The sequence below is a fragment of the Chiloscyllium plagiosum genome, unplaced genomic scaffold, assembly GCF_037043375.1.
Source record: "Chiloscyllium plagiosum isolate Xiang-an unplaced genomic scaffold, Cpla_swu_hap1 HiC_scaffold_13, whole genome shotgun sequence".
Taxonomy (NCBI): domain Eukaryota; kingdom Metazoa; phylum Chordata; class Chondrichthyes; order Orectolobiformes; family Hemiscylliidae; genus Chiloscyllium; species Chiloscyllium plagiosum.
This window is the reverse complement of record NW_028270151.1, coordinates 20,070,088-20,090,423: the sequence shown is the minus strand read 5'-3', so window position 1 is coordinate 20,090,423 and position 20,336 is coordinate 20,070,088. Positions and strand designations below refer to the sequence as shown.

General features: G+C 40.9%; 1 protein-coding gene across 1 annotated transcript; it reads left to right on the top strand.

Annotated features, from left to right (window-relative positions):
- Window positions 1-482: 482 nt before the first annotated feature.
- On the top strand, window positions 483-15,194 carry LOC122555657 (extracellular calcium-sensing receptor-like). Its single transcript, XM_043701654.2, has 6 exons — window positions 483-553; window positions 8,906-9,197; window positions 10,421-11,254; window positions 11,369-11,596; window positions 14,023-14,146; window positions 14,263-15,194. Exons 1-6 carry the CDS (start codon window positions 483-485, stop codon window positions 15,192-15,194), a joined length of 2,481 nt encoding a protein of 826 aa, XP_043557589.2.
- The last annotated feature ends 5,142 nt before the right edge of the window (window positions 15,195-20,336 follow it).

Sequence of the window (20,336 nt, the reverse complement as noted above, 5' to 3'; positions counted from 1 at the left end):
GCAGACACGGGGAAAATGTGCAAACTCCACAAAGGCAGTCGCCTGAGGTTGGAATCGATCCCAGGTCCCTGACAGCAGTGCTAACCATACTGCGCCTCAACTGGATTGAAGGTACACAGATGCCTATGTTTGCAATTATTTTCTTCATGAGTCTCATGTTGACTAAACTGGTAAGGTGTGTTCCTTAGGGACTAGCCAAGTAATTTATTGATATTCAACAGAGATTGAAATTGATTAAGCACTCATTGATTAAGCACACAAAAATAGCGACTTCTTTTTATAAAAAGTCAGTCAACCATCCTACTGTCAGCCGAGGACAATTTCTTGTCCTATCGATAATGCATTATTGGTTCCTTTTAGTGCTGAATTCAGCCGCCGCCCTGACATTGTCCAGTAATGAGCAGGTTTGCAAACGTTGGGGTAAGTTTGATTTACTGGGCTTGTCGAAGAATGGAGATATCACGTTGGGTGGAATTTTTGGGATGCGTTCTTACCACGTAGAGCAGCGACACCTCTCATTCAGCACTCACCCGGAGCCGGCAAAATGCCTCAGGTTGGTGAGTTTGTTTAATAAAATGGAAAACATCTGTCCTCATGTTGCTTCCCATGTTTACATGATCACAGTCTGAATTACTTTGTGAATTTCAAGTAAAAGAAAATTGTCAACTTTATTTTGCGACTTGCCCCAAAGTGTGTAATAACCAATCAGGTACTTTTGCAATTCAGTTAATGTAATGGTAGCAATACAGCCATCACTGTCAGTACCGCCAGCTCCCACAATTAGTCTTGTGATCAAAACTCATGAACCTGTTTTAGCATTTTGGAATGAGAGACAATTGTTGGTTAAAGCATTGTGAGAGCTCTCCTGCTGTTTTTCGAAGGCTTTAATTTTGGCAGCACGATGACTTAGTGGTTAGCACTGCTGCCTCACAGCACTAGGGACCTGGGTTCGAATCCAACCTTGGATGACTGTGTGGAGTTTGCATATTCTCCCTGTGGTTATGTGGGTTTCATTCGGGTGCTCCGATTTCCTCCCATAGTCCAGAGATATGTAGGTTAGGTGAATTGGCCATGCTCAATTCCCTTTAGTGTTCAGGGATGCTTAGATTAGGTGCATTAGCGAGGGGTAAGTGTAGAGTAATGGGGTAGGGAAATGGATTTGGAGAGATACTCTTCAGAGGGTTGGTGTGGACTTGTTGGGATGAAGAGCCTGTTTCCCCAGTGTATGGAATCCATGATTCTGCTAGAGGGATGATCTGGAATCCCATTAACATCTTATTTAAAAGTTAGCACATTGGCAGATCTTTGGTTAATGTCCGTTAAGGTTTTCTGCTCAAGACTCTACTTTGGAACTTAGGTCCACCAATTCCCCATATATAGACAGTTATGTTACCACTGAAAAATAATTACGCAGTGGTCCGGTCGGATATAATGATTATCGTGTTATTTTAAAATCTTGAAGTTTTATGAAGTCTGGGACATACTGCATGCATAGTTTTCTACTCTGGTTGAAAACAATAGAGATTAGATGTTGTTGTTTCAACACGTGTATCCATTATTCGTGCACATGAGCAAAATATGTCTGTGGATATAATGTCTTTTCTTTCCAAATAAAAGCAAGATACGTGTTGGTGTTCATTGTGGGCAAAATTACAGAAAGCATTACACAGTCCGAAATTAATGCTGTCTGTCGTTGATCTGGAATTTTCTCTGTCAACAGGAGTATAGAGTCATAGAGTCGTAGAGATGTATAGCACGGAAACAGACCCGTCGGTCCAACCCGTCCATGCCGACCAGTTATCCCAACTCAATCTAGTCCCACCTGCCAGCACCCTGCCCATATTCCTCCAAACCTTTCCTATTCATATACCCATACAAATGTCTTTTAAATGTTGCAGTTGTGCCAGCCTCACCATTTCCTCTGGCAACTCATTCCATTAACGTACCACCGTCTGTGTGAAAAGGTTGCCCCTTAGGTCTCTTTTATATCTTTCCCCTCTCACCTTAAACCTTTGCCCTCTAGTTCTGGACTTCCCCAACCCAGGGAAAATACTTTTTCTATTTATCCTATCCATGCCCCTCACAATTTTATAAACCTCTATAAGGTCACCCTTCAGCCTCTGACGCTCCAGGGAAAACAGCCCCAGCCTGTTCAGCCTCCCTGTAGCTCAAATTCTCCAGCCCTGGCAACATCCTTGCAAATCTTTTCTGAACCCTTTCAAGTTTCACAACATCTTTCCGATAGGAAGGAGGCCAGAATTGCACGCAATATTCCAACAGTGGCCTAACCAATGTCCTGTACAACCGCAACATGACCTCCCAACTCCTGTACTCAATCCTCTGACCGATAAAGGAAAGCATACCTAATCATTTTTTTGCTCACCAAAAGGATTGTTGTCTCCACCCATTGCTTTACTCACTCGCTATGGCATCAATAAACAGTTGATCCTCGACCCTACTGCCACGCATCTGGGTTTTGCTGCCTCCTCTTCGAGTTTACGACAGCTCTGGATTACACACCAGCAGTCATACATGGTATCATTCATCTCTGATATGCCCTCAATACGATATTAGCCAATGCCAGTTTCCATGACCAGCTTTACACTTTCATGCCTGTTTCAAGGAGCCATTCATTCTTGGTAATGCAGTGCTCAATTCTGACTGACGTGGCCCTCCTGGTGCAGCTGCTTTCGATCCCATTCAGGACATTTTTGTCAGAATGAGTCTAATTAATGAGTTTCTAACATGAATACTCGTGATGTGATTGCCATTTATGAAGTATTGGATATGAACTTATTATAATCAATACTACTAAGATTGATAGTTCAAATCAGGGAACTAAATTATTTGTGACATTCATTCCAGGTTCAGTAACTATCCAACAGCTGCTGACCTCCTCAATCAACTTGATTCATAACTTTTTTTCCTGGCCTGCTCATCTTTTCCTTAATACAGACAATTCTCTCCCATTGCATTGCAGTCTGAACGAGGACTTCCAGAGTGTTAAAATTAAACATTTGTAATACCCCGCCTCTGACTTTAACCATTTTTGCTCAGTTTCCCCGGCTAGGTGTCACTGCCAACGACACCTTTTTGCGCAAACCACAGGGTAGTTGTTGAAGTCCCTTTAACATACTTCATGTGTCTTTGCACTCCCGCCTCATCCTCCGACCCGCACACATTTCTAGTCAGCTTTAGTTATGTCTGCTGCTAATTAGCTTCAGAAATTTGATTCTGCAGATATGTTTCACCCAATTAAAAATATGGGACTTTTTTCATTGGAGTGTGGGCCGCTGAGAGGTGACCTTTTAGAAGTTTATAAAATAATGAGGGATAAAGAAAACGTTAATGGTCGTTGGCTTTTCCTTCGGGTGAGGTATTTCAAGATTAGGGGGCACATTTTTAAGGTGAGAGGAGAAAGATTTTAAAAACGACATACCGGGCATCTTTTGCACACTGAGCATGGTGATCATGTGTGATGGATATCCTTAGGAAATGTGTGATGTGGGCACAATTACAACATTTGTAAGACATTTGGATAAGTACATTCGAATAAGAAAGGTTTGGAGTAATAAGGAACAGGAGCAGGCAGGTGGGACTAATGTAGTTTGGGATTATATTCGGCATGGACTTGTTGGACTGAAGGTTTTGTTTTTGTGTTCTATGTCTTGACTTTATACTGAATTTCATTGTTAGAATTTACTCTCTTTAGGAGAAGTTCAGACATAGAAGCCAGGAGGCTATACTCAAGCTTCATTAAAACTAATCAGGTCTCACTTAGAATGCCACCAAGACTGTCAATATTATTGACAAAAAAATAATGAGAGATTGCGATCATTTCTGTTCCATAACTTCTGGAATTCACCTATGCCTAGTTAATCATGGAAGATCAGAAGTTAATGTCAGGGATTACATGGTTCCCGACATTTGGCATTGATTCCCGACTTTCCCATCCACTCGCAATCAAGTAGAATTTGCTTAACTGACAAAAACCTTTTATTTTTCACTATTTGACTCCTTGAGAAAAAAAATTGCAAATATTTGTGATTTGTTGAATAATGTGTAACAGTACTTCTGATTTACACTACTTTGATAATGAATGCTGCAATAAACTCTGAAAAACTGAACTTGTATATGCCACATATCAAATTTTACCAAATGACAAAGTTATGTTTTTGTGAAGGAACATTTGTAAAGTAATTTCCCTCTTGATTTTATATTTTATACTTCAATCTCACATGCGTTTCTAAATCATTTGTTTTGACCTTGATCAAGTTTCAATTTCTAGTTAAAACAAATAAATATGTTTTAGTTTTATGCTTGCTGTCAGCGAACATGCTACAATGTGGTTGACCAATGATCTTGCTTGATTATATCTCTATTGTTTGACAACTAGTGATCCCAATGCCTTGGCAACAGTTTCAAGCTGACGTTTGGAAGAGGAAATTCCATGCGACAAAGGTCACCATAAATTTGTGGAGCTCGATATCTGGCACATCCATAGTTACAATGGGATGAATGGCTTTCATTACAGCTGCCATTTCATGGCTCTAGTAAATGATCATGCAAGAAAGACTCAATTGGTTTTCTGGTTTTTATGCTGTTAGCTGTGACTCAGAAGTTTGTGAGTTTACATTCCAATCCAGATTATTGAACCCTTATTTGAAACTGCTATTTCAGTGCATTATATTTCCCATTTGTCCAATGAAATGCAATTGTTTCACCAATTAAAGTAAAGGATCTTATTGTAGCATTTGAAAAAATATGTAGGTGGGACAATGCAGTAGGAGGCGGTATTGATCACCACAAGAGCAACTCTTAGCAACAGGAACTATCTACTCGCACAGCATCAGCTCATGCCACTGGCCTTTGTTTCATTGATCTCACTGAAGACTTCCCGCTTTCCAGTTAAGTGCCTAAAAGCACTAAACATTATGGGTCTTCTCTAAATCATGCATGCGATACGAAAAGCTGCGGGGCCTTCCTCAAAGCTAATATAGGATAACATCCACTCAAGGTCTCACCAAGCCGACCTTGTACTCGCCCCGTCAGGGTGTTTTGCAAGTTCCCAGGGGCAAGAGTATACACAAAAGTTATTGATGGACCGCACATCAGAAGTGCAAAATCCACACAGATATGACCTCCTCCACTCATCCACCTCACCTTTCCCCTCTGATTTGCTGCTGACTTTGCTGCTGTTTCCTCACTAGCTCCACATCCCCACCATCAGTCACCTTTATTTGGACCCATGTTGATCCTGGGTCTGTGGTCAGTGTAATACTTGCATCAACCACTCACTGTTGGAAGTGCTTCAATGAAGAATATACCATCTCCATCTGTTTCACGTAGGATCCATAGGAAGGAGGACCCTCTTTCTCACTCCTCCTTGATCATGGGAAAGATTAATTTGCTAATTGACTGCAAGTTGACATGCATTCTTTCCCAGAAGGAACCAATCTTTACCATCTGTCGAACAGACCATTACCTCCATTAAATGTCACCTTAAGTGTGAGGAACCATCTTGCCATGCTGACAAAATAGCAATTCAATAAAGTATATTATTCTTGCTTTCAATGTGGTCTGCTGTTCTATTTAATGCATTGGCCAGTGTTGTTTTAATTTACTTATTTGCTTGCTCTTTGCACGTATGGTTTTTAGAAACTTGAGTTATACTTTTGCTTCTGGCCTATTTCTAATTAAGACAATATGTCACAGGAACAGAAGTAGGCCACGCGGCCATTGATTCTGCTTCTCCATTCAATTAGGTCATGCCTGATTTTATAATCTCAATTACATTTTCTTCCCTTTCCTCCAAAATACTTGATTCCTCATTGATTAAATAACTGTTTTTTCTCTGTCCTGACTGTAATGATTGACTGAGCATCAACAGCCACCTATGGGAACCTCTGAGAATAAATGTTTCCTCTTCTCTGTCTTAACTATCTGGCCCCATATTCAGAAAATTGTTGTCCTGGTCCTAGACACTTCCACAATGGGAAGCAACCTTATTGCTGCTTTTCTGTGAAAACCCCTAAAAGTCTTGGATATTTCAATAATTTTTGTTCTCATACATTTGTATTCCAGTGAGTACAGTGCCAATCCACTCAATCTCTACTCATAAGACAACTCCTCCATACCTGATATTGGCAAATGAATGTTCTCTGCACTGCCTCCAAAACTAGTTTATGATTCCTTAGATAAGGGTCCAATATTCCATTTCCTTCTGTAGTACCCATTGAACTTGCACATTAGCTTTTTAAGATTCATGATTAAGGACTCCCATATCCCTCTGTTATGCAGATTTCTGTCGTTTTTCGCCATTGAAAACATGTTAAACTTCTGAATATTTCCTGCTAAAATGCACAACCTTACATTTTCACACATTATTCCATATGCCATTTTTTTTGCACACTCACTTAACCTATCAGTATCCTTCTGCAGACTCCTTGTCTTATCCTCACCTCCTGCCTTTCCCACTATGTTTGCGTCATCCACAAACTTAGCTTTAGTATGTCACTCTGCAGGCCCAACTCATGAATATATTGCAAATAATCATCATCATGGTACTGACAACACTGCCACACCATTAGTTGTAGGCTGACATCATGAAAATACCCACTTCAAAGTTTGTGCGAAGATTTGTAGCTCGGGTGCTCGTTGTTGTGGTTCTGTTTGCCGAGCTGGGAATTTCTGGTGCAGACGTTTCATCCCCTGTCTAGGTGACACCCTCAGTGCTTGGGAGCCTCCTGTGAAGCGCTTCTATGATCTTTCCTCTGGCATTTGTAGTGGTTTGAATTTGCCTTCTGGTTGTCAGTTCCAGCTGTCCGCTGCAGTGGTCGGTATATAGGGTCTAGGTCAATGTGCTTATTGATTGAATCTGTCGATGAGTGCCAAGCCTCTAGGAATTCCCTGGCTGTTCTCTGTTTGGCTTGGCCTATAATAGTAGTGTTGTCCCAGTCGAACCCTATATACCGACCACTGCAGCGGACAGCGGGAACTGACAACCGGAAGCGGCAGATTCAAACCACTACAAATGCCAGAGGAAAGATCACAGAAGCGCTTCACAGGAGGCTCCCAAGCACTGAGGATGTCACCTAGACAGGGGACGAAACGTCTGCACCAGGAATTCCCAGCTCGGCGAACAGAACGACAACAAAATACCCACTTGTCTGAACTCTCTGTCTTTTATTAGTTATCCATTCCTCTATCAATGCCTTTATACTATCCCCAACAACATGGGCTCTTGTCCTATTAAGCAGTCTAAAGTAGAATCTCTCATCAAACACCTTCCCAAAATCCAAATGTATTATATTGACTGCTTCCCCTTTATCAATCATTCTTGTTATCTCCACAAAGAATTGTACTAAATTTATCTGGCATGAATGCACTTCAGGAAGCTATATTGACTCTGCTTGATCATATTATGCATTTCTGAATGCACTGATATTGTGATTCTCGGATTAAATATTTGAGAATATAACAAAATTTGGCTTTTTGTGTTCACAGTCACTTGCAGATACAACCATAGAATTATAGAATCATACAGCTATAGAATTTTACAGTACAAAAGGAGGCCATTTGATTCATCATGCTTTTGCTGACTCCCAACAGAGCTAGCCAGCTATTCACTTTCTCCAGTCCTATCTCCATAGCCCACTGAATTCACCACTTTCAAGTGTATATCCAGCTCTCCTGGAATCTGCCTCCTCCATTCTTACAGGCAGCACATTCCAAATTCTAACAAATCATGGAGTAAAGAAGTTTCTCCTCGTCACAGTTCTAGCTCTCATGCTGACAATATTAATACTGTGTCACTTTTTTGTTTTCTTTTGTTCTTGAGTATAAGCAGCAGTTGGTGCAAATCTCTAATTCTGTGTGAGCTAAATATACTAGCCATTCTATCTCAAAGGGCATGCATAAACCACATTGTTGTGGGTGTGGAGATGCATGTTGGCTATGCAGGATAAGGATAGTAGATTTCCTTCCCTAAAGGGTATTCCTGAAACAGCTGATTGTTTATGACGACCAGTGATGGTTTGATAGTCACCATGACATTGGATTTTAATTCCAGATTTTTAAAAACAAATAAGTTTAACATTTAAAGCTATTACCTCAGAACATTACCTGGCTTCTAAGCTGCAAATAAGTAGAAAACTGTGAGAGTGATTGTGCAATATGTTAATTTCAATTTAAGAATGTGTTTCTCAAGTTGAGGAATTTTTGTCGGGTCATCAAAAATGAGTCTTCATCCAGCTCCTTAACCACTCTGCCCTGACCATAGATCAGCAGCCTGCCTGATTGGCACCCACCCAACACTTTCCACATGCACTTGGTTCACTCTTAATATACAGGCACAACAGAGAACACTATTAACGAGATGCACCATAGCACTCTTTTGGCGCCGGCAAAATGCTTCAGGTTGGTGGGTACTATAAGATGTCGAGAGTGTGGTGCTGGGAAAGCACAGCAGGTCAGGCAGCATCCGAGGAGCAAGCGAATCAACGATTCGAGCTAAAGCCCTTCCTCAGTACTGAGGTCATTCCTTCATCCTCACTTATAAGATACTCCATTTGCGAATGAGAGATGTTTATCGGTTAAGGCGTTGTGAGAGCTCTCTTCCTTTTCTTCGAAATACTTCCCTCGGACCTAAGGATGATCGTCGGGGATCCCTTTCATGTTTTCTTTGAAATCGTACACATAGTCAGGTCTTTGCTTAATATAAATTAAGATTTTGTGCTCAAGTCTCTGCGTTAGGATACGGATTCATCAAGTTTCAGCTTTGATTCAACGGTTGTACCACCAAATTATCGCAAATCATAGCTACGCTGTGGTCCTCTCTGATATAATTGTATCATTGCTTTCCCTGTGTTTTTTTTTAAATCTTGTTTCTCCGCCTTCTCTGCAGCTTTCGGCTCAGGCCTTTCCGTTTTGCACTGGCGATGATTTTTGCAATCGAGGAAATAAACAATGACACAGCTCTGCTTCCCGGGGTCACTCTGGGATACCGCATATACGATTCTTGCAATTTGCTACAGTTATCGTTAAAAGCAGCTATGGATTTTCTAAACAGTCCAGAGGCAAACACATCCTCTGATAACTGTAAAAAGTCCTCCACTGTTTCTGCGATTGTTGCTGATGCTGGATCTACAAAATCTTTAGCAATAGCACCTTCCATTGGTACCTTCAGAATCCCTATGGTAAGAAATGGCGTTTAACAACTCGGTTTGCAGAGTAAACAAATGTGAGTTAACTGTATATAATTTGATGTTCTGTGCGTCATATACTCCATTTCTACAAAATTCGTAACTCTTTTTGATGATCCAAACCAGACCAGAATCTTTATTTATATTGCATTCAGGATGGTCAGACCATCCAGAAAAAATGCTGTTGTTCTGCTTAGCTTAAGTTTTCTAACCAGGTTATTATTTTTCTTCGAAGATGTTGCTTCAAAAGTCTCATTTCAGAAAACAGGTGATGAAAGGAAGCAAGTTATGATAATAGAACTTTTCAAAAATGATTACAAAAAAACTGGCAAATTCAGTTCGTTTTTATTCTTTCACGAGATGTGGGCAGTGCTGACAAAATCAATATTTGATTCCCTCCCCAGTAGCCCTGGAGATGAATCGCTTCCTTGATCACCTGCAACCGACGTTAAGGGTGAAATATGCACAAAGTCTGTCCAGCAGCAAACGGCACCATCAATCGAATACTGAACTACAGAAAGCAAACATTACGTTATACACAGAAATAAGTCTAATTTAAACAATAAAGTGTCTCAGCATTGGCTTGCTGAGGGATGCGTAATTCATGTCTGAGACACAGTGAGCTCAATGTTGCTTCCAGAAGCCAGGTGAAATTTTTCAAAGCTGTAATTCATAACCTTGAATTATATTTTAAGAGAAGTATAATGCTGAACACGTTGCTAAAGATTTAAGGTGCTGGATGAAGAGGTATTTTAAGTTTGGGTGATGGTGTAAGAAAAATCATTTACAATTAGTCACATATCCAACACCTTTTCCTTTCCATCCATTGACTTCAATGGGAAGGGACAAATGGCGAGATCGACTATGAACTCTCAATACCATGTTGTGCAAAGTTTGATTTATCCCCAAGTAACCTGTAGAAGCAGAGAGAAGCAGAATGTTCGACAATGTTCTTCATGTTGAACTGTGAGAACCGGATATTATGCGTGGTTGCAGCTAGGACAGAGTGAATCAAGAAAGCGCATTGCTTGGGTTGAACACTTAGAGCAAATATATGAAGTTATTTAGTAAGTTTTTTATGCCTTAAAATGGACAGCTCCTGAAAGTAAGAAACGAGTTGGAATCTTTGCTCTTCTCAGCCGATATCCACGCGCTGAGATCATGAATAACCACATGTTGCGTTCAAAATGCAAATGTTTCCACTTTACTTTTAACAGGTTAGCTACTTTTCCACCTGTGCGTGCCTGAGCAATAGAAAGGAATATCCGTCATTTTTTCGAACAATACCAAGTGATTATTATCAGGCTAGAGCATTAGCCCAGTTGGTGAAACATTTTGGATGGACCTGGATTGGGACAGTTAAGGGCGACGATGACTATGGAAACTTTGGAATGCAAGCATTTGAAGAGGCCGTTCAACAGTTAGGTGTTTGTATAGCTTTTTCCGAGTCGTTTCATAAAACATACACTCGCGAGAAGTTACTGAAAACAGTTAACACCATCAAATTATCTTCTACAAAAGTTGTCGTTGCTTTTGTGGGAGTATCAAGTATGGGTGTCCTTCTAAAAGAAATGATTGAACAAAATGTCAGCGGTATACAATGGATCGGAAGTGAATCATGGGTTTCCATGTCTCTTCTTCCTCCGGAGGAAAGTAAAAAGATTGCTTCTGGGGCAATTGGAATTGCAATTCGCAAAGTCGGTATACCAGGGTTGAGGGAGTTCTTGATGAAAGTTCATCCATCTTTGTATCCAGGGAACATCTTGGTGAAAAAGTTTTGGGAAAGTTGTTTCGGCTGCACTCTAAGTGCTGGGAATACATTAGATTCTCGAAAACCTGGATCAGAACTTAAGGAATGCACAGGACAAGAAAATTTACAGAATGTCCAAAATGAATTTACTGATGTGTCGCAGTACAGAGTGACTTACAAGGTGTACAAAGCAACTTATGCGATAGCTCATGCACTTCATAATATGGCGTCATGTAAAACTGGGTCAGGGCCTTTCTCCAATGGGAGTTGTGCAAATATTTCAAATTTTCAACCATGGCAGGTGAGGAACATTTAAACTTATTTGATGACTGCATTTACATACCAATGTGGTCGAATTCACGGTTGTTTATTTACAAACAATGTAAACATGCTCTATGTTTTCCTTTATTTGAAGTTATTATATTACATGAGAACTGTGAAGTTCGTAACTAAGATGGGAGAAAAGGTTTATTTTGATGAAAACGGAGACCCTGTCGCAACATATGATATTGTAAACTGGCAACCAAATGCCCTCGGTAACATTGACATTGTAAATGTTGGACGCTATGATGGAGCAGCTCGTTCTGGAGAAGAATTTTCGATAATAGAAGAGGCAATTGTTTGGAGTGGTGGTCAGAAGTCGGTAAGATTGATGTAGAACTGTCTCTTTTAAAGCACGGTTGGATTTCTTAATTTCAATTTCGGTACTCTGAAATGAAAAAAAAGAAATGATGTTTACAACAAATAAGTGGCCCAACCACAACTGCCCATTTCCTGACTCTGAGTAAAATTGCAATACATCAGCCATTTTAAAATGGAAAAATTCTGCTCACCGATTCGAAGATCACTTAGTTGGATCAACCCAGAATATACGATCTGAGACATGTTTCATTTTTCCCCACTTCAACAACAGATTACGTTTAGCCATAAATGATACATTTAACATGACAAGAAAGTAAGGGACTGCTGCTTAAGAACTAGAATTATAAATATCATTATATTTTAAATGTCACTTAATGAACAAATGGATGCGTAAAAAAGTATAAAAACTAAGCATACCAAAAAGTCAGGGCATAGGTTTTAAAAAATCATCAGAGAACAATGGATCCATTAATTTGATGTCAAGGGGCATTATAGTTTATATCAATTTTGGTCACAAAAGCATTTGTGCTACCCAGGTGCCAAACAATGACTATCGTCAACGAGTGGGGTTCTACTAATTTCCACGTTATATTCAGCAGCATCAGAGTCACTTATACCCCTCTATCAATATATCAGGAGATACCTGAGATACCTGAGAAACTGAATTGGACTAGCCATGTAAGTTCTATAGCTGTAAGAGCAGTTCAGACGCCAGGATACCTGCAGCAGATAACTCGCCTCTGGACTTCCCAAAACCTAACCACAGACAGGGGGCAGGACTGTGACGAAATACTCCCACTCACCTGAAAGTGTACTCATACGTTCCTACATGCGTGCAAATTCAGCAACTCTCAAGCAGCTTGACACCATCCAAGAAAAAGCAGCTCACTTGATTGTCACTGCAACCCAAACATTCTTTTCCCCTACAAGCAATACTCAGTTGGAGCATCTGCAAAATACAGTGCCGAAATTAAACAATGTGCTTTAGAATGCACAATCCAATCCCTCGACCACTTCCACCTAAATGAACATTGGGACGCCACCATCTGCATGTTCCCCTGCCAGCCGCTCCCCATCCTGACTTGGAAATATGTCATTTCCTTCAGTTCCTCTGGGTCAATCAAAATGCTGTAACTTACTCGCTTGTGACATTGTGGGCATGACTTCAGCAAACAGAATGTGACAGTTCAAGATGGCAACACAAAGACAACTGGGGTGGGCAATAAACTCTGGCCTGGCCTGCAATGCCCACATCGCATGAATGAATTAACAAAATGATTTTTACTTATGAATCTCATTTTCATTTTAGACAGTATTCAGTATCACTGCAAAATGCATTTGATTTTATTTACTACATTAGCAATTTCCTTTTTAAATGATAGATGAAACTAGATTAGATTAGATTAGATTAGATTAGATTACAGTGTGGAAACAGGCCCTTCGGCCCAACAAGTCCACACCGACCCGCCGAAGCGAAACCCACCCATACCCCTACATTTACCCCTTACCTAACACTACGGGCAATTTAGTATGGCCAATTCACCTGACCCTGCACATCTTTGGACTGTGGGAGGAAACCGGAGCACCCGGAGGAAACCCACGCAGACACGGGGAGAACGTGCAAACTCCACACAGTCAGTCGCCTGAGGCGGGAATTGAACCCGGGTCTCAGGCGCTGTGAGGCAGCAGTGCTAACCACTATGCCACCGTGCCGCCCACTGTGGTTGAAGAACACATCATGGATGCTATAATGTGAATCTGGATTGACTATAAATAAAACATAGAAAACTACAGCACAGAACAGGCCCTTTGGCCCACGCTGTTGTGCCAAGATTTAATCCTAATATAAAATATAGTAACTTAACCTATGCACCCCTCAACTCACTGCTATGCATTTGCATGTCCAGCAGTCGCTTAAATGTCCCCAATGACTCTGCTTCCACCACCACAGCTGGCAACGCATTCCATGCATTCACAATTATCTGCGTAAAGAACCTACCTCTGACGTCTCCTTTATACCCTCCTCCTAATATCTTCAAACTATGACTTCTCGTACCAGTCAATCCTGCCCTGGGGAAAAGTCTCTGGCTATTGACTCTATCTATTCCTCTCATTATTTTGTACACCTCTATCAGGTCTCCTCTCTTCCTCCTTCTCTCCAGAGAGAAAAGTCCGAGCCTATTCAACCTTTCTTCGTAAGGCAAGGCCTCCAGGCAATGTTCCGCTTCTGCCAATGCAAGTCTATCCCCAGCACTTTTACAGCAGCTTTAAGCTGGACATCATGAGGTCACAAACTGTCAGGTTATTTTTAAAAAGGATGGCACGAATGAATGTAACACAAATACCTATTCCCCTGTAAATCAGACTGAATGATATGCATTTGCTATTTGAAATTACTAGCACCATTGCATTTATCTTCCTAATCAGGTTCCTAAAGCTGTTTGTTCTCAAAGTTGCCATCATGGAACAAGGAAAGCAGGAAGAAAAGGACAACCCATTTGTTGTTTTGATTGCATTCAATGTGCACAGGGTGAAATTAGTAACACAACTGGTAAGAAAGCATCATTGTCTGTACCAAAAGTGTGTCTGTACAAATTTCATGCCAGCATTGCAACAGGGATGCTAACATTTATCCTTTAATGACCAAATCTTCTGTTGCTTTTTCAGATTCCGTTCATTGCATAAAATGTCCATTGGAATTCAAATCTAATGAACGACGGGATCAATGCATTCCAAAGGATATTGAGTTTCTTTCCTTTTTTGAGACATTGGGAATCATTCTGGTGACACTGGCGCTGTTTGGAGCCTGCACCGCTGTTGGTGTGTGTGCAATATTCTATGTGTACAGATGTACTCCGATTGTTAAAGCTAATAACTCTGAGTTAAGTTTCCTTCTTCTTTTTGCCCTGACACTTTGTTTTCTGTGTTCAATTACATTCATTGGGGAACCTTCAGTTTGGTCTTGTATGCTCTGCCACGTAGCGTTTGGTATTAGTTTTGTTCTTTGCATTTCTTGTGTATTGAGTAAAACAATCGTTGTGGTGATGGCGTTCAAAGCAACGCTGCCTGGCAATAATATGATGAAGTGGTTTGGACCAAGACAGCAACGGCTGGTGGTTTACATCCTCACACTGGTGCAATGTGCAATATGTACTACCTGGCTAATTGTATTTCCACCTTATCCATTGAAAAACACTAGTCACTCTAATGAGATAATCGTGTTTGAATGCAATGTAGGATCTTCATTAGCCTTCTACAGTGTACTCGGTTATATTGGATTTCTCTCCTGCGTGTGTTTTGTGGTAGCTTTTCTCGCTCGAAAACTTCCAGATAACTTCAATGAAGCGAAACACATAACGTTTAGCATGCTTATCTTTTGTGCAGTTTGGATAACTTTCATTCCAGCTTACATAAGTTCGCCAGGGAAATATGCTGTGGCGGTTGAAGTGTTTGCTATTTTGGCTTCCAGCTTTGGTCTACTAATTTGCATTTTTGTTCCAAAATGTTATATTATTCTGTTGAAGAAAGAAAACAACACAAAAAGTTGCATAATGGGCTCAGTGTTTTCCAAAAAAAGCTTTGAAAATGTTCATAAATGAGGCCCGGATATTTTAGTAGCTAATTATTTTGCCGTAAAGGTAGTGAATGGAAATTCCATGCAGTGAACTGGAAAGCCGAATGTTACCAGGTACACATTTTACACAATGGAATGAAACCACAATATCCAGTAGGTTGGGTCAATCATTTTGACTATTTTTATACTTCTCCCCCATTTTTCATTTAATCAGATTTGAAAATCGTGTGTGATCTATATTTATTTAAATATGGATCATTGTCACTTTTAGTTTCCTCAACCTGCCTTGAATTTCTTCATCGCGTGGAGTTTAGATTTGAAACTTACTTTATCTATCAACAGAAAATCAGTTTCGAAACTTGGCCTATTCAAGTGTGCAAAATAGATTACTCACATCATTGTAGCAAAACGCGTTAATAAAAATGCTGCCACTGTGCAATGTTGATGTTGAGGGTTGTCACTGGCGGGACGGTTGGGTGATGGTGGTGGTGGGAAGAGGAAAGGCTTTGGAATCTTTGAGTTTACTATGTTGGCGGTAATGCGGAAAAGTGAATATTCTGCTTGTTTCAGAGTTAGTTTTCGATTCGTATTCCAAAGGAGCTCATGTGTAATTTGTTTCACGCGTTCTTAATGTATGGTTAATATGCACTCGCTAACCAGTAGCCTTTTTATGCTTATTAAATCAATACGAACCACGTGTTTTGCCGAAACATGTTTGTGTACTTTCTCACTGAGATGTTGTAATTCACTGCTGTAACTTCCTTATCTACCTTTCAGTATTTTGCAAATGTTTTGTTGTTCCTTTACTAAATGGCAGTTCACAGAATTAAAGGTTTGTCTCACAGAACAGGCTGGCTGTAGGTCTACACCCTAAGGAGTACAGTTAAGCCTCTGATTGACCACCGACTTCTTAAGTATGATTTGGGATGGTGAAGTACTGATGGACTTGTCAATGGTGTCCACATGTCATAAATTAATAAAAAAAATCCAAAGACTGTTGCAATTGTATCATTGTGTTTCCAATTAATCATGGAATATCACATTGCAGGGGAAGACTATTTGGATGATTGCACCATGTCAGTCCTTTTTAGATAACTTCCATGCTTTTTTCTGATAATAATGACATTTTCTCCATTTCAAGTCCTTATGCAAATCTATTCTGAATTTCATTATTGACACTGCTTCCACTAGCACTTCAGACTTCACCTGACGAAGGAGCAACGCTCCAGTAGCTTGTGATTTTGAATAAACCTGTTGAACTTTACCTCGTATTGTATGACTTTTGAATTTGTCCACCCCAGTCCAACATCGGCTTTCCACATTAAGGCTTAAAGATTCACTCAACTCTAAGATAAATATTAGATTAGATTAGATTAGATTTTAGCGTGAAACAGGCCCTTCGGCCCAACAAGTCCACACCGACCCGCCGAAGCGCAACCCACCTATACCCCTACATTTACCCCTTACCTAACACTACGGGCAATTTAGCATGGCCAATTCACCTGACCTGCACATCTTTGTGACTGTGGGAGGAAACCGGAGCACCCGGAGGAAACCCACGCAAACAAGGGGAGAACGTGCAAACTCCACACAGTCAGTCGCCTGAGGCGGGAATTGAACCTCTCAGGCGCTGTGAGGCAGCAGTGCTAACCACTGTGCCACCGTGCCGCTCACAAAGTAAGTAATCTAATCTAATAAATATTCTCTAGTCTCTCCATTTTTGTATTGTGCAAGTCAGCATTCCATTTGAAATACAATGTGTAGAGCATGCTTAGTTCCAGAGTTGCTTTGTGGAGAACTTTAATTCTGCTCAGTAAAAGTGGAATGGTTTATAATATCTTTTTTGATAGTTCATAGATTACTGAATAGGCATTCAAAGCAAAAATTCATGAATGGAATGCCAGTAAATATGGGAAAGATAGAGATGTAAAACTTCATTTTTATGAGAAGCAATTACTATACTGTCAGGTCCATATCTACACAACACATGCTGGGACACAGTCAGAAGTCAAAAATAGTTGAAAGACTGTGCTGTTCATATAATCTTTAGAGTGTGCAAGCCGGCCTTTTGGCTCATTGGATCCACACCAACCTTCCAAACAGCATCAAACCCAGACCTACACCCCTGATTCTACCCATCGAACACTACATTTCCGATGGCTAAGCCTGCACATCCCTGGCCACAGTTTGACAATTCAGCGTGGCCGATCTACCTAGCTTGCACATCGTTGAACTGTGGGACAAAACTGGAGCACCTGGAGAAAACTCATGCAAACACAGGGAGAGTGTGAAAACTCCATATAGACAGTCTCCCGAGGCAGGACAGCTGTATGTATCCCCAGAAAAGAGCAGCCATTGAGGCAGTCCATGTTGCAGCAACATATGGCATGGAGTTGGAAGGATGGATCATCAAAAATTAAGAATTGTAATCCCTTGTGAGCTTTCATTAGAACCTATGATCCACCATGTCATTGATGTATGTGGACAGTTATGAGAAATCCATGGGATCTATCGGGATTACAATACATGTTTGCTGTGTGATATGGTGTGTTTCTTTAATCACTTGTGGGACATAAATGTTGTTGTCTGGTCAGCAATTACTGCCCATCCCTAGTTGTTATTTTGAAGTTGGTGTTCAGCTGTTTTCCTGAACCAGCAGACTGTGTGCTGTACGTGGTTGCATAATGTCATTAGAGAAGGAAGTCCAGCATTTGATCACAGCAAAGATGGAGCTTCATCAAATTGTAGTTCTGTTTTTTTAATGCATTTTACATGCTTTAGAGATTATACTAGCATTCTTGTACAGTACAGTCCCACTGGCTCGTCAAAGCTGCGGCTTTCTGGTCTTTGAGTTCCTAGAACTTCTGTCTCATTGAAAAATATAAACATTGCTGATCTCTGAACAGTTCATGGCATAGTTTGATGGCCTCATAGTAGAAATAATGTGGTGATCGTGGCTGATGCCATAACATAAAATTGCTCGTCTGATAAGGGATCAGGCGACTGACTGTGTGGAGTTTGCACGTTCTCCCCGTGTCTGCGTGGGTTTCCTCCGGGTGCTCTGGTTTCCTCCCACAGTCCAAAGATGTGCAGGCCAGGTGAATTGGCCATGCTAAATTGCCCGTAGTGTTGGGTAAGGGGTAACTGTAGGGGTATGGGTGGGTTGCGCTTCGGCGGGTCGGTGTGGACTTGTTGGGCCAAAGGGCCTGTTTCCACACTGTAATGTAATCTAATCTAATAACAAATCCCATTCCAGAATTTGCCAGCACAGTAATTGGCCATAACTAAGGATTCCCATAACCTCAGTGATTCTACAGGTGACACTCTATTGGACAAAATTCAACGTTTTGTAATTTAGTTTACATTATTCTCTTCTCTTCAATTCTATTGCAATGTGGGCATGATTGACATGGCCATTTGAGGCTGATCTCAAGGTTGTGGGAAACTATTTGCTTCAATCACCTATCTACTTAGTACTGTGTTGAAGGTGTTGCAGGATTTTGATTCATTAACAGTGAAGGAGTTTATTGAGATACGTACTGCTGTTATATATCAGGACACTACATGTGTCCTGATTGGTGTACATTCAGATAACTAGCTGGGAATGTTGAACTTATTAGAAGTAAGTCTGCACTTCCTGAGTTCTTCCAAAAATATCTCCAAAGCACACCTCAGTGTTGGAGACGTCAGCCTATTCTATTATACTTACCTGAATACCTAACCTGGCTTTGTCCCATCTTCAATTCAGGCCAATGACTAATTGTGGAGCTCAACCCATTATAACTTCATGGCACTCACAAACCCCAAACTACATATTCACCTCCCTGTTGCCCTCATATCCCTGTATCCAATGCCAAAAATCCCATTCTCAGGGTTACGCTTTCCAAATTCAACAGCCCCACTGTCAAACACTCTTCCACCCAACTCCACTTCATGACTTGGCTATCTAACCCTGCGGCCCAAGTGCAATTTATGAATATATACAGCAAAGAACACAGCATACCTCCTTTCTCCTGTCAGCAATCTTGCATGTATACTGTCACCGTCACTTAATCCAATTTTTAAATGTAGTACGTTATCAAAAGACGGAAGCACATGATACGGAATATTTACCTCAGCACCTTCCAAATCGTCATTTTTTTGGCAGCATTTGTTATTCATGCACAAAATACCCTGTAAAGTGTCCTTTTCATCCCTTAAAAAACCTTAGAGCGAGTAACAAACACTACATTGGACAAACAGGCAGAAAACTAGCCACCAGGATACATGAACACCAATTAGCCACAAAAAGACATGAGCCTCTCTCACTAGTATGGTCACATATGGATGAGGAAGGACATTAGTTCGACTGGGACCATCCATCCATCCTCGGACAAGCCAAACAAAGACACGCACTAGAATTCCTAGAAGCATGGCATTGCAACCAGACCTCTATCAACAAACACACCGAGTTAGACCCCATCTACAGCACCCCCTGAGAAAAGGAACAGGAAGTGACTTCACCACAGGAAATAACATCACCACAGAAAAGACATCACCAACCCAAAGAAACCCAAATATAAAAATAGAAAGCAGGAATTTTCCGCATTGCTCCCCTGAGGCTCACTGAAGATGTTACCTAGTAGGGTAACGAAACATCTGGAAATGAATCTTCGAGCTCAGCCAGCAAACCTACATCCAAAACCCGAGAGCGAATTGAGTTTGATAAAGATTTTGATGATAACTTCACAATCAAATAACTAACTTAAAGCAGTCAACAGAATCTATTTTCAATTAACCCACATTGGCTGTCATTTAGATTAGACTCTGGATCAGTGGTGCTGGAAGAGCACAGCAATTCAGGCAGCATCCGACGTGCAGCAAAATCGACGTTTCGGGCAAAAGCCCTTCATTCCTGATGAAGGGCTTTTGCCCGAAACGTTGATTTTGCTGCTCGTCGGATGCTGCCTGAATAGACAATAGACAATCGACAATAGGTGCAGGAGTAGGCCATTCAGCCCTTCGAGCCTGCACCGCCAATCAATATAATCATGGCTGATCATTCCTAATCAGTATCCTGTTCCTGCCTTATCTCCATAACCCTTGATTCCACTATCTTTGAGAGCTCTATCCAACTCCTTCTTAAATGAATCCAGAGAGTGGGCCTCCACTGCCCCCTGTGGCAGAG

Coding starts and splice junctions, on each gene's coding strand:
- LOC122555657 (XM_043701654.2), top strand. CDS start 483: ATGCGTTCTTACCACGTAGAGCAGCGACACCTCTCATTCAGCACTCAC. Junction 554..8,905: donor GAGCCGGCAAAATGCCTCAG/GTTGGTGAGTTT, acceptor CCTTCTCTGCAG/CTTTCGGCTCAGGCCTTTCC. Junction 9,198..10,420: donor GTACCTTCAGAATCCCTATG/GTAAGAAATGGC, acceptor TACTTTTAACAG/GTTAGCTACTTTTCCACCTG.